Here is a 14,757-nt window from a genome sequence, read left to right on the forward strand (position 1 = left end):
CAGAAAGGATTATTGAATTTGAAAAAAAGGGCAAAAATGCCATCAAATGATGTATTCACTTTCTTCCTACCTAAATCATGGGAATATGTATAAATTGACCCTTTTGGCTATCTTGAAAAGTGGTTAAGTTAGGGTAGTACGACCTTCAAAAGTGGATCCAGAACCTTAATGATGTCTTATGGAGGTATTTAGAAGTAACTGTCTGCACCACTTCTCTATCTAAAGGGCACTGACCTTTGACATTTATTCAGAAGATAAAGTGACAAGTTTGCTTGACAGAGGATGTCATTTACATGGGTCTTCCACTTCAAATCAGAAGATATGGTAACACCTAGGAGTTTAAAGGAAGTAGCTGAAATCATAGGAGGAATAGGATGAAGGGAAAGAGGAGGGGACTTGAGGAAACTGACAGATACTATGGTTGATTTACAAGGGAAGCCTCGCCTGCAATGTCATGGAGGATACCCATTGGATTGCCATAAATATTTCTATAACATGTCTCTACAACTGTTAGGTTGTTGACAAATTTCCACCTGTCAGGGTAATCCCTTGAAAGGCTGTTGATCATGACAGAAAACAGTAGGGGACCAAGAATAGGTGGCTCGAATAGCAATCTTGATATTTGACTGCCATCTGATCTGTTAGAAAGAAATGAGGCAATGAGCTTGACTAAAAATGTTTTGGTCTGGAAATCTTTGATAAGCTTTTCTATCAAGATATTATGGTTGACCAGGTTGAAAGCCTTCCTATTTAACCAGGTCTAGTTTAGCTCTTTTGAATAAGTTCAATTTTTTCCAGATTAATATTTTAATATGATCATTTATATAGGGTTTATCATTAGAGCATTTTTTAACTTTTGGGAAAATGAGCCATATAATTGTTATTCCGTGTTTAGTGTAAAGTGAAAGTCAGGATTTTGACATCAAGACTATTTAGATCATAAATGTTGGAACAACATTCCTTGGAGAACCAAGAGCCAATTGAAAAAAGACCAGAATCACTGAGGGGACAGTAAGATCCGCTTGTGGTTGTGAACGAGTATAGGAAAGATTAGGAGGGGGATAAAAGGAGACAGTAATGGTAACTACCACCTAATGGAGGCAGGGCTTGGGGAGGACTGTATAACTTATCCATATTAGAACAAATGACATCAAGGGACAAATTTCCTCTTGTTGTCAGAATTTTAACTAATTGCTTAATATTAAGACAGGAACAAATAGAGTCCATCCTGAGGTCTTTTGCATCACCTAGTAAAAAAAAAATACCAGCATGTGGATACTTGCAAGGCCATACCCAGGATTTTTTTGGAGGGGGTTTTACTAAAACATTTTTTTCAGGAAGGGAGGGGGGGGGGGTACTAAAAGATTTTTTTTATTGGGGGGGGGGTTTACACAAAAAAACCTCAAAGAATGCATACAAAATTTGTTTATATCCATTTTTGTTCTGTTTTTACGAGTCAAAGAAACATTTCGGGGGGGGGGGTTCTATCCCCCCTGCCCCCTCTCTGGGTACAGCCTGGGATACTTGCATAAAACAAAGTCAGCACTAATCTGGAAATGCTGTATAAATTTACATTTTTGGTCAATATTTCGGTTTTGGGAATAATAAAAAACTGCTGCTACTACTATATTAAAAGGATGGGGGAGAACCTTTGGTCTTAGACTAAGCCAGAGGATTTCATCATGCTCAGAGAGGTTAGGAGTGGAAATGAGTTTTGGCTGAAGGTTATTTGAGCAATGAACAAAATGCCTTCCCCTTTTTTCCAAGAGGGTGGTCAGAAAGGCAAAGCTTAGGGAAATGGGAGTAATTTTTTTTTATTTTAAGGAATTCAAAGTTTTGTGCCTGAACCTCCATTACAGCTATGACATTAATATTCTGAATTTCAGTTATACCATTGAGTTCAGTAAGTTTTTCAAAGTTTAGGCTGTTGGCATTGGTAAGTAGGAGTTTAGGAAACTTGAACCAATTAGCATACTGAGATTTTTTCAGTTTGGTGCTGGGGGTTAAGGGATGGGTTTTTAGCACTATTTATAAGTTGGGGGGTAGGGACTACAACTCTTGAGGCTGGTGATGTGAGATTTTGATATCAAGAAGTATGGACTCCTGGGTGAGTTGGAGCAAGGAGGGTTTGGGAGAAAAGGGCCACATCTTTTGAACCTGTATCACTCTTGTCTGATAATATTTGGGAGGGATATAAGAGAGTGGTATTTTCAGGGGGATTAACTTGGGAGGGGTTAACTGGAGTGTTAAGAGGGAAAGGATTTTGCTTGGAAAATGAAATTTTTTTGCTGAGTGGTAAAGGTGGAAGTTTTTTGAGTGAGCAGGATGGATTTGTGATAAAAAAGGAAGAGTATACACTCATGAGCTACTTTTACTAATCAAATGAAGGGGGCTCTGCTTGTGGGTTGATTGAAAACTTGTAACTATTTTCATATTCAAAGTTTTACTATGCCTAGCTATAGCATAATAATTCCTGTTTTTCAAATGTAATAACATGCACTTAGTTTCAAAACGTAGGCCACTTTGGAATTTATGGCAGGGTTTGGAATGGGGAAGGGAGCAATATTTGTCATTACAGTGACCAGTAGTTAAAAAAGGCATACATGGGTGAACAAAGGTACAATCATTCTTTTTTATACACTTGTTGGCCAAGTGAAATTGGCAGGCTAAAGAATCCTTCCCTGATTTAACTTCAGGAACAGATTTACTAATAATACTTAAGTTGTCGCTGACCTCTGGATCTGGAATATTAATTGAGTTCACATTTAGCATTTGACCTGTGAACATTTATTGATATTTAAGCCGGATTAAATTTGGAATAAATTACAGTGGATTGCAGTGACCGTCAGTTTTGAAATAAGTGAAATAATAAATTTATATTGACAGACTATTTTACCATTTGGATATATTTACTCACTCATATAAGGTCATCTATTATTTTACTATCTTTTTAATTTGGTTTGATAATCTGATTATAATTCAATTTTGCTAATAAGCGAGCAGAAGAGGGGAGTTTCTTGTCACAAGGGCCATTGTACATGCCGGGAGTGTTACTCCCTTAAACTGCAGGGATCTGGTAGCAGGAAACTATGCTTCCTTTGCTTTTTGGTATCTGGTTCTTATGATATGTACAGTGAATAATGAATAATGGACTTGTTTTTTCCCCTGTTTTAAATTTTTTGCAATTTAACCATGATAATGGAGTGAAAGAAAACGAAATACTGAAATTTGGAAAGGAGTTTTTTCTGGACTTGCCGAGTGTAATCGAAGCTAAAAAACTCCTCTATGATGCGGCTGTACCTGGGACTGAGGTTCCGAAAAAACAGGGGCCAAAGGCCTTGAAAAGCCATCTGAAGGATATGTTAAGTATATTCGAGAAATGTGACGATGAAGACATAGACCTACCGACGTTTGTAATTCGTTCTCCAAATGATGTACCTGTCATCCTTGCTTTGGTTTATTCAAGTTTGAACTCGAAATTGAATAGAATGGAACACTTCCTAAAGACTGTTTCAAGTAAGTTCAATTTGTATGATAATCACTTTCCACCACTGCCTGCCCGTGCAACGCCGTCAACTGACTCTCACACCACTGTTGTTGTCTCTAAAGTGCCGCAAACAATAGATGACCCAATAAAACACAAAGAAGTGCTTGATAAAGTGAGCTGTCATGATGCAGTTACCAAGCTGAGTTTGCGAGGTGACAAATGGCTAATCAATGTTAAAAAATCTGCTGCTGAAGAATTCAAAGACTCTATTTAAGTGATTTTAGCAGAATCTCTATCCAAGGTGATCACTAAACAGTTTTTCGGGATAGTCAGAGGAATATCAAAGGAATTAGACCTCCCATTCTTTCAAGGATATCCAGGTGTGGTGGAAGCTATGTGGCTTGGTGACACAGGCACGGTTAAACTTGAGTTTTGTGACTCCATGTCAAAAGCCAAGGCTATGCAAAATGGTGTTAAACTTGGATATGAATATTTATCTGTGAAAGAATATATGTCAGCACCTCGGTGCTGTCTAAAATGCCATTCGCCAGACCATAGAGTTGCTGATTGTGCAAGTTTGGTTGCGAAGTGTGCACTCTGTGTGGGCCCTCATATTTCCACCAAGGATTCTCCCTGCCAGCTTGATGCAAGATGTGCCAATTGCGGTGAAAATTATGCCTCCTTTAGTCTTAGATGCAAAGTGCTGAGAGATATCATTGCCAAGAAGAAATGATTGTGCCTGTTTCGATTGTTTAGCTTAATATAAATGGTACTCGTTTAAAGGAGCATATGATTGATGAGTTGTGTGACCAGTTTGACATAGTATGCCTTCAAGAACACCTCCTGACTTCTACTAGTATTAACATGTTAAAAAGAAGTTGTAATCATTCCGTTTTTACAACTAATGCTGAGGTCACTTTTGGTAGACCTTCTGAAGGCCTCGCGTGCATTGTTAAGAATAACCTGAGTTTTCTCTCTCCAGTGTGTTTTCACAGTGATAAATTCATCCTTGCAGTTCGGTTTGGTAATACTGTGCTGATAAATGTGTATCTCCCGTGTAACAAAAAAACTATTTCCACTTTAAACGCGTATATGAAAGCCTTGGCAAATCTTAAGGCTATTCTTGCGTCTGTTGTATCGAGTGGTTATGATTTCATAGTGGTTAGTGACTTGAACACAGATATTACTAGTCAGTCAGTTCGATCCGATATAGTCCTTGATGCTTTTTCTGCTTATAAAATAGTTGAGAAAACTGTTGATTATTCATATATTCACCAATCTGAAAGTTTGTCTAATATCGACTATTCAATTTCCTCGCCAAATATTAATACATTGAATGTTCTCGTTCATGAAGACGATTGTGATATTGACCACCTCCCGATTTCGTTCTCTGCTTCAGCAGTCGCTTCCCGTTCTACTAGACCATTTACACAAAGTTAAAAGTGGTTTTACAGGAATAACTGGAGTAGAGCTAATTTTGCACTTTATATTACTAAGTCTGCGTTATTGGGTTCTATAAAAGTTCCTTACCATTTGCTTCAAGTTACTGACCGTTTCTCAAATGATAAGCAGTCTCTAAATGAATATTATGATAAAATAATTTGGTGCTTAAAACAAGCAGAGGCGACTGCTGTTCCTCTAGAAAAGATTAAAGTTAAAACTAGAAAACCAGAATGGGTTTCAGACCCAGAATTAAAAGTTGTAAAGGATAAGGCTAAGTTTTGGCTACAAATATGGGTGTCTTGCAGTCGGCCAAATCGAGGAGTTGTCTTTGATCTGAAGCAAAGTACCAAGCGTGCTTATAAAAAACGTCTACAGCAAACTAGGGCATCTGGTTTTGATTTTCCTGGGTTGAGAAAGGAATGGTCTCATGTTCTGAATTTGGATAAGCTTAGTAGTGATTTTTCTGAAAGTCCTATAGCAGTTCATACTTGGGTATCGTATTATAATGATATTTTCGGCAAGGTGAACCGGGAAGTTGAAAAGCTTTTTAGTAACCTTCTTGAGTCGTGTTTGCCTAATCGTATTTCTCAGAGTTTTGTATTACCAGTTTCTACCGTTGATATTGGTCAAGCTATTAAGAACATGCAATCTAGCTCTGTTGATCAAGACGGAATTTCTTCTTATCATATAAAAGTAGTTTGCCCAACTTTGATAGATCATCTTCAGCTACTGTTTCAGATGTGTTTATCTACTTCTATGGTTCCCAACAGTTTTCTCTGTGGCACAGTCACCTCGGTTTTGAAGCAAGGAAAAACTTCGTCAGAGTGTAGTTCTTATCAACCAATTACTGTTTCGTGCACTCTTAGCAAAATTTTTAAATATATTCTTCTCCCTTTCATTTCAGAAAATATTAATTTTGGTGAAAACCAATTTGGCTTTCAAAAAAGGCTGGGATGTCAGCACGCCATTGTGTTCTAGCTTCCCTCCTGTTGCAATCTATTAATGATAAATCTCCTCTTCATATCTGTGCTCTTGATCTTTCGAAAGCTTTCAATAGTATTGTCCACTCACATGCACTCTATTCTTTTTTTTCCAACAATATTAACCTTTCTATTGTTGTTTTGTTACGGTACTGGTATTCTAACTCTTTTATTCCGGTAAAATGTAATGGAGTAGTTTCTGATTCAAAGGTGTTTCTTTGGCGTGGGGTCCGTCAAGGTGGTGTGCTTTCTCCAACTATTTTTCAGTCATGTATTGCTCCTATCCTTTCATCTTTGCCTTCGATTTTCATTTCTCATGGAATTGATGTCTCGTATCTTGCTTATGCGGACGATGTTCTCCTTGTCAGTCGTTTTAGGGCTGGACTCTCACATTCTGTCAGCTGATCTCAGGCCAGTTCAGACGGATTGGGCTTATGTTGAACGTTGGTAAGTGCGAATATATTTCATTTAATTCGAGTGCGAGTCTCCCTCTTAACTGTGTTTTTTTCTCTATTCCCTGTGTCTCTTCTTTTTGGTGGCTTGGTGATAATCTCAAAACACTTTGGGCTCTGACAGTTTCTAATGCAAAAAAAAAAAAAAAAATCAGATAGGATATTCAAAAATTGTTTCAAACAGAGGGCGTTGCAATATACCCCCACTGGGGAAATTGTATTCTTAATTTTACGGTCCGTCTGTTCTTTTTTTATCTGGTTTTCTTCCAATTCTGAAGCCTAAAGATCTGAATTCTATCCGGACTTATTATTTTAAATTTTCTCGGTACCTTTTGTGCATCCCTCCGTGGTTCTGGAACCGGCATCTAATATCGCGATTCGGCCTCCCTGATTTACGGGAAAAAGTGACTGTGCTTGCGGGAAAGCTGTCGTTATCTGCAGGTCTTACTGCGCACCATAATTTACGTCGTTTTATGTAAATAATTGTTAAGTGTGCGAGTTTGCTTTTTTGTTGTTTTTTTTTTTTTTTTCTTGATGTACTCCGCTTCTTTTTTATAGTGGGTAATAAATAAATTATTATTATTATTATTAAGTTATCACTTACCTCTGGAACTAGGTCACTGGTTAAATTCATATTTGAATTGAAACTTGCTTCATTAATATTCATGCGTTCGGGGTTATTTTTGCTTCTGAATTGAATTGCAGTTAGTTTCAAATTATTAATTTGTTGCTTTGTATTCACCGACTCAAGTGTGTTCTTAATTATATTTCCCCTAAGATCAATGAAAGTAGAAATGTCGTTGGTTGTGAACTCGAGTTTTTTTTCTTCAGCACTAAGAGGGAGGTGAGGGAGAGGCCACATAGGGGGCTGGATTCACAATTACCACAGGGAATATTTTCGGTCTAGCTGGAGGCATCATTAGAAGGTTCACGATTAGATTCAAAATCTGTCTGGGCACTGGCATCTTTAGTTCCTAGCAGAAAATCAGTCTGGCAACACTGGTTAAAACTGGTAGCAGACTAGTCTGACACTCGCTTTGGGCTGCAATGAAAACTTTACCATCCCTTTGGCAAGGCAAGGCAAAGTCGGACGACCTGATATCATCTAAAATTTCTTTTAAGGACGAATTTATTTCTGACAATTGGCATCATGGAGTATCACCAGCTCTTGAAGAATTTATTTCTGACAATCGGCGTTGTGGGGGATCACTAGCTTGTATATATCCAATTGTTGTCATTGTTTCACAATGACATGATTATACAGAGCAGGTGGCAGAATTGCTTCCTTGAGTAAGGATAAGTTCGTTCTGCAAGAGTAAAAGAACAATGAACAAACATATTATTTATTAAAGATAATAATTAAAAAATGGGAACTAAAATGGAAGGAATCATGGAAAACTGGCCAATAGAATTGCTGAAAAATATTGTAGCAGAATTTGTTGGGCAAATCAGGCTAAAAGTTTACCATTTCTCACTACAGAAAATAGTTGACTAATTGATAGAAAACAATAAGCATGGAAAGATTATAGAAAAAGGAAAACGCCTAAAAATTGTCAAGTCTTATCAACTATTCATAACTTGGCAAATAATCTAACCAAGGAGGTGAAGAGGAAGTTTGTGAAAAAATTGGCTGGTTGTTAAAGATAAGCCAAAAATTTCGGTGTTCTGCCTCTCAAAAATGTCGCAGTAGACATTCAACCTCTGGCATCCTGCACAATAGTCAACTGGTTGCTGATACTGAGCTGAAGGTTGAAATCTCAACCAGCAATTCTTGTCTATTTTTTCCTCTGATTCAGTACAACCGCTCCTTGCTACTCAACTTGTCATTGAATCTTTCTAGACTACCACTGGACTAGAAAACTTACTGTATTACTCCCATGCTTAAGAAAGGTAGAAATGACTATGCAGAAAACTGTTAATATATAAGAATGACACCAGAGGTTGTTATGGTTCTTGAAAAGATAGTCAATTCTGCAGTTATCCAGTATCTTTAAGCAAGTAATCTCTTGCACTGCTTCCAGCATGGTCTTTGCTCTGCAAGATTTGCCAATACTAATCTTCTGGAATTGTATGACTATATCACCAAGTTCCATGATACAGAGGTGCCTTTTGACATGATTTGGCTTCACTTTTCTAAAGTGTTTGACAAAGTTCATCACGAGCAACTTTCAATCAAGCTGCATGCAGTCAAGCTTGAAGAGAATTCCCTGCTCTGGATCCTTGATTTCCTTCTCCTGCAATCTATGTGTGTTCAACTATTTGATGGGTCAGGTAAGCATATTCTTCTTTGGTCAAAACAAGTTGGAATCCCCCAGGGAAGTGTTTTGGGTCCTACACTACTCAAGATCTCCATTAATAATGCTCCTTTTACTATCAGTAGTAAGCTAATGCTCTATGCTGATGACTCAAAACTTCTTGGAGCAGCCTCCTCATATGAAGATTATACCCTTTTACAGATTAATCTTGATCTGCTTGGTCAATGGACTGGCGCCTGGTTTCTTGAATTCAACGTTGCCAAGTGCCATGCCATTCACTTTAACAAAAAAGCCTTGTCATTTTATTTTCTTTTTGGCCATCCAATAACTTCTGTAAATAATTTGTGAGATTTTGGAATCATTTTTGATAATGATTTAAAATTCAGTACCCATGCTAAGAAATATGCTGTTGATGCTAGTTCTACTTTGGGGTTGATCAAGCACTCCCTTTCCACATGCTCCACCAAAGTAATTAGTATTATGTAAAAAGGATTGGTCTGACCCAAGCTTGAAGTTGGAATATCTCTAGCGTCCGTGTATTTTAAGAAAGGCATTATGGTTATGGAAGAAATGCAGAGACGTGCCATTAAAATGGTAACTGGTATGCAGTAATTCTCTTACCCTGCAAGACTAGCTAAACTGAAATCCCTGCACTTTTATACAGGAGAAGAAGAGGCAATGCCATTGCAATCTGCAAACTAATGAAAACCAACACTCCCAGTATTTTTTTCTATTGTTGGTCCTAATTTAGGAACCAGTGGTCATAAGCTGAAACTTGTAAGACAATCCGCCCTAACCATAATCCACACTCAATTCATCCCCTTAAGAATTGTCAAAGATTGGAAGAGACTTCCAATCGGCCAAAAGAATGGAAGAGACATATCGGCATTTTTATGCAAAGGCTGGATACTGAGTGGTCCTCAAAGAAGTTTGAAGCAGACTGGGAAGCTGTTGATTATCCAACTGCACCTGGTCACTAAATATCACTAAAAGCAACTTATCAATCATCAACTCTGGAGTTTCGCAAGGACAAATCCTCAGATTGCTCCAAGCTGCAATTTAAGGTAATTGAAACTTTCTGTGTATTAAAAAGCAATAACTTATTTTTGTATTGTTTTCTTCTAAGTTTTGTATATAGTCTATGACTGGCCAAGTAGGGAGGGTGTGGGCTGGGGTAAACGTGACAGTAATGATTATTAGATTTTGATACAGTATCAAACAGAAAATTGAATGGTATGATATTTTTTTCTTAGTTCCGCCACTTAAAATTATAAGGAAACATGAGTCACCATGCACTTTGAAACCTTTTTTAGAGCTCAGAAAGAAATTCGTGATGGTAGCAATGAGAATTTTCAGAAAATTGTGAAAGAGCACATCCAGCAGTGTGTTCATTGTTTAGCTAGCAAATAAAACCCTTTTTGAACTATGACACTATTGCTGCAAGTGTACACAACAAGGTTTATCTGTGAGCTGTTCACCAAATAAATCCTACTTTGCTTTCCAGTTTGGCTGATTCTATGCCTGGACACTTTGTTGAACACTAGACATATTGCTTGCATAACATAACTTTACACAATTTTCTTCAAGATTTTTAGAATATATTGGCAGTTTCTTTCTCTTTTTTGTTTCAAGTGCATATTGAGGTGAACAAATATGCTTGTTTTGAGAGTGGTTACTATATTGCACCCACTCTTGTGAAATGTAATGCTGCCAAGATAGTTTGCTGTGTTCTCTGTCATTGTTCTTTCATGCAACCAATTGCTTGAATTTGGGTTATAGCAGGCAATGAATTTAAAATTTTGGCGAAATTTCCTTTCATTGTCATCAGCCACACCACTAAGGTGTGTCTGCTGTTCCAAGATATTCACCAAAAACTATTTGATAAGCTGTTCTCAAAGGAATGATCAGCAGGGCCATGTATGGCCAATCATATATTGATCCTCCTGACTTACAGGGGTGTCATGCTGATCCTAAGGAGTGTCATTTTTTTCGTGGGGGAGGGAGGGCGTAATTGGCCACCTAGATTTTGAAAAAAACATCCTTATTTCTGGTTTTCATTAGAAAAACTCTTCTGTGTTTTCATAAAAAAAAAAAATCAAAAACAACATAATTATTCCCCCTCTTAGATTTTGGGAAGTACATTTTGCCCCCCACACACACAAATTTTATTGAATTAACGCCCCTACTGATCCTCCCTTTAAGAACAGTTTAGCAAACAGTTTCTAGAAATTATTTGAGATATGAAAATGTCAGATATTCGAAATTGAAACAGGTAAAACAGTTTTAGCTTATTTATTTTCTTTTTTCAGCTGGAATGGACTGCCACTTTAACGTTGTTAGGGATTAATGTGCATAACCTCTGGATCATGCTTATTTATGCGAGTTGCAATGCACATATAATACCCCACCTTAAGTCAGATTAATTATTTTTATCAGTATTGATATAGCCACTGGTGATTTACTTTCACAAATTAAGGTACTTGTATGATATACCCCCGACACTCTAGTTTTTCATTCATTTACGCACTGCAGAACCGTTTTTTCGTTAGTTTCTTTCAGCTTAGCGTGAGACAAGACAAAGAAAAGTGACAGAATAGATGGAAAATATATAATTTGGGCTATATATTTGCACATTATGGGTGGTAGGGGAGGGGGGGGGGTGTAAAGTGTTTGGACAGGGTGAAGTTATTCTTACTTCATAATATGCAGAATAATTGTGCCTAACATATTAGGCATGCAGATCCTCTATACTTCACCCCTACCCCCCTAATGTGCAAATATATAGCCCAAATTTGTTTTTAAAGTATTATATTTCTATCATATTTAAATATTGAGCGTCAGAGAAACATATTAGAAGAATATTAGGTCTGTAGTATATCATACAAGTACTCATGTTCATTTAACTATGTCTACAACTTTATTGACTGCTTCTGCAGGTGCCTGGGCCTGTATATTGAATCTGATTTGCTTATACACTAGTAAACCAAGATCCCTGTCACCATTAGTGCATTATTGGCGTTTCTCTAGCTTTAATTATTTGCAAGCACTGTTTTTCTGCCCTTTTAGGGAAAAAATGGCCACACACATCATCCTGTAAAAGTAAAAGATATCAGTCGCCACAAGACTCAAAGTGAGGAAGCCGAATTTGAAGAAATACCATTACATATTGCCTTGCAGACCTATATCAGCTATGGCTTGCTAGTATTAGTTGGATACATAAAAGAATTTTTTGGAAGAATTAGTGGAGTGAACGTTATTCCAGAGGAGAAAGGTAGAACAGTAAGTGATTTAATGTTGTAAAAATGTGTATATATTCCTGCAATTGAAACGTGCTATGCAAAAGCTACACTAAAAAAAAAACTTTTGTAAAAGTTCCTTTTCATAGTATCGTTTGTAAATTTTGTTTTATTGCTTAGCTTTATATCGGGGCCATGTTTAAAAGGAAAGGGAGGGTCAAAAATGTGCCGGCATTTTTTTTCAAAAGAATTCTACCATTGAGCTTTGTTGTATTGCTTTACTTTGTCTTTAACTTTGTGACAGAAATATTGTCAGTCTATATTAAAATGAAAGCTTAGAATAAATCCCGCTGAACACGATGTCTGTGTTAATCTCCTATAAAAGCAATTTTTTTATGTAAATAAATAACGTGGAAATTCACACTGTAAAGCACAGATGATGATTTCCATGAATATTTTTGAGACTTAAGTCTAAAAAAAAATGATCGAATGCAACATACAATAACTTTTTCTTGATAATGGCTTCATATTTTATTTGAAAATGGCCCCTTCAGATTTTCTGGGCTAAAAAAACGATCTAGATAGGTCACGAGTTTGAGAAATTTAGTTTAAGGTCTTAATTTTGGAGGAAAAATAATCATGTGCGTGACGTCATTTTTGTATACATTTCAAGAGCAAAAACGTTGCACAACGAAATCTACTGTTAGTACACAAAGCAAAATTACAATAGAATGAAGAATGTGTTAGTTTTGCGTGCGTGAGTTTGTAAAGGATGAACAGGAAAAGAAATGGAATTCACGCCAGAAATTAATAAATTGAATTGAAATATCTGATTTTTCACCCTAGAATGAAGAAGTGTTGTTACTTTTTCCCCAGGGATGGTCGTATCGTTTTTCGTATCTATGACGCATGCAAAATTACAAAAGATAAAGAATGACTCCAAACAGCTAAAGAAAAAGGTATGGATCAAGAAAAAGCAAAAACTACATTGTTTTGCAAAAATGTGACAACAAGCATCACATCGAATCGCAAATGAAAATAATCGACAACGGAATCTCACGGCTAGAAGCAAAGAAAAGGGGAGGTCACAGCAAATCATAAAGGAATTTTGCAGTTAGAAGAGAAGCAACAGTGAAAACTACATAAGTCCCAGAAGAAAACAAATCCTATAAAATGGTTGATTCTTTGGTGCATTAACAGGAAGGGGGAATTGAATCCACACAAGAACTTTTTAATTCAATTGAAATTGCTGATTTGATACCTTATGACTATAACCAAAGAATAAAGCGATAATTATGCTAATACGTAATTATTAGCGTAATACGTAATTATTAGAAAAGGGGAGGATCCAATATGTAGGATTGATGCACATCTCCAGGCGGTGCTTCCGTCTTCTTAGACCATTTTTACAGAAATAAGGATACTTCTTCGTGAGCAATGTTCTTAATGTCGAACTTTAATGTATAAAAGGGCTGAATATCCATGACAGCAAATAGGAATTCACTCAGTGTTATCAAGAGGAAAGTTAGTCTTTCTCTATCTACTTATAGATTGTCTGTACACCAGATCCCTTTTTATGGTCTCCACACTTGTGCCAAAATTGCTTCCGTGTTATATATCTAAAAAACTCTTTTGCGTCATAAATACTGCTTTCTGGTTTCTTGCATTAAAACTTAATGGGATGTTTATGGGTTGTGTGTATGGGTTGTGTAATTCAAACGAGTTTTTTTTTATGACTTTGTATCTCTAGTTTTGCCAGATCTAAATTAATCACTAGACGGGTGGAGTAATTTTTAATGAAACATAAGCAAATAGCTTTAATTGTGTGACCTAGGTGAGAGGCTCTTTGGACTTTCATACTTTCAGGGTTTTAGCTCCGATAAGGTCTTAAGCTTCAAACCTCGGAATTTCTTCAAAAAATATGGCGTAGTCAGTTTATGTGAAACGATTTGCGGAATCCAGAGATACTTTTTCGAGTGAAGGGGGAGCCAGAGATTTCCCTATCGGAATGGGATCAAGACTGCGAAAAATCACTTTCCTTTCCCCAAAGCAGGGCCGTCATTGTTTGGGGGGGGGGGGGGGCAATTGCCCCCCTTAGATCTTGAAAAATAGCTTCCTTTTGTATTCCCATTAAAAAAAATTTAAAAAAAACTGAAGTACTTTTCCCCTAGATTTTGAAAAGCTTATTTTATCGTAAAAAATAGACAAAAATTCCTTGCTCTCCCCTGCAGTTTCGTGAATGTGTGGCATTGCTCCAGTCTTGAGATTTGTATAATTTGCTGTATGTACTCAAGCAGCAAAATCTGACAACAGCTAGTTGACAAATGCTGTTGTCAATAAAACATGCATGTAATACTGTAGATATATCGTCAGATTTTCAAGCATATGAACTTGATAGCGACCATAAAAGCACTCAGCCTAAGTCTCAACAGAGTATCGATTTTTTTTTTGGGGGGGGAGGGGGGGGATACCCATTAACTAATTTTTAATCTTTTCTTTTTGGGGGTCCAACAAGGAATATTTGAGGAATTTCTCCCTATCCCCCTTTACAGCTAATGACCGAACTCCCGGCTCCTCTCCCAAAATGGCATCCCTGGCATAATCCTTCAAAGACTGTACAGCATAATCCATCTGTCTGTCTGTCCTTTATACATTTTTACACTGTTCATCCGATCGTCGAGAAATAAGTTGTTGAGTACACTCTTGCTTTGGTTTTAGGTTTAAAAAATTTCCGCGGGGAGGGGAATTTTCCGGAGGAAAATGTTCAAATGCTTTTAAATTTAAAAATACGATCGTTATTAATACGCGGAGGGATTTTCTATGGAGGAAGAGGTTTTCATTGGGAAGAATTTTCCTAGAATTTCTTTTTTTTAGATTGCATCATCGTGCGACGGGTAAGCTAGA

At 37.0% G+C, this 14,757-nt stretch overlaps 1 protein-coding gene across 1 annotated transcript in view; it reads left to right on the plus strand.

The window, feature by feature from the left end:
* lace (serine palmitoyltransferase long chain base subunit) overlaps window positions 1–14,757 on the plus strand; it is a 75,169-nt gene that overhangs the window by 1,664 nt on the left and 58,748 nt on the right. The window contains exon 2 of the mRNA XM_089092480.1: window positions 11,684–11,896. Coding sequence (XP_088948606.1) covers window positions 11,684–11,896 — 213 coding nt within the window. The remainder of the gene's footprint in view (window positions 1–11,683; window positions 11,897–14,757) is intronic.

This window comes from Artemia sp. Qi Xiang Cuo, chromosome 7, assembly GCF_049724085.1.
Source record: "Artemia sp. Qi Xiang Cuo chromosome 7, ASM4972408v1, whole genome shotgun sequence".
Classification (NCBI taxonomy): domain Eukaryota; kingdom Metazoa; phylum Arthropoda; class Branchiopoda; order Anostraca; family Artemiidae; genus Artemia; species Artemia sp. Qi Xiang Cuo.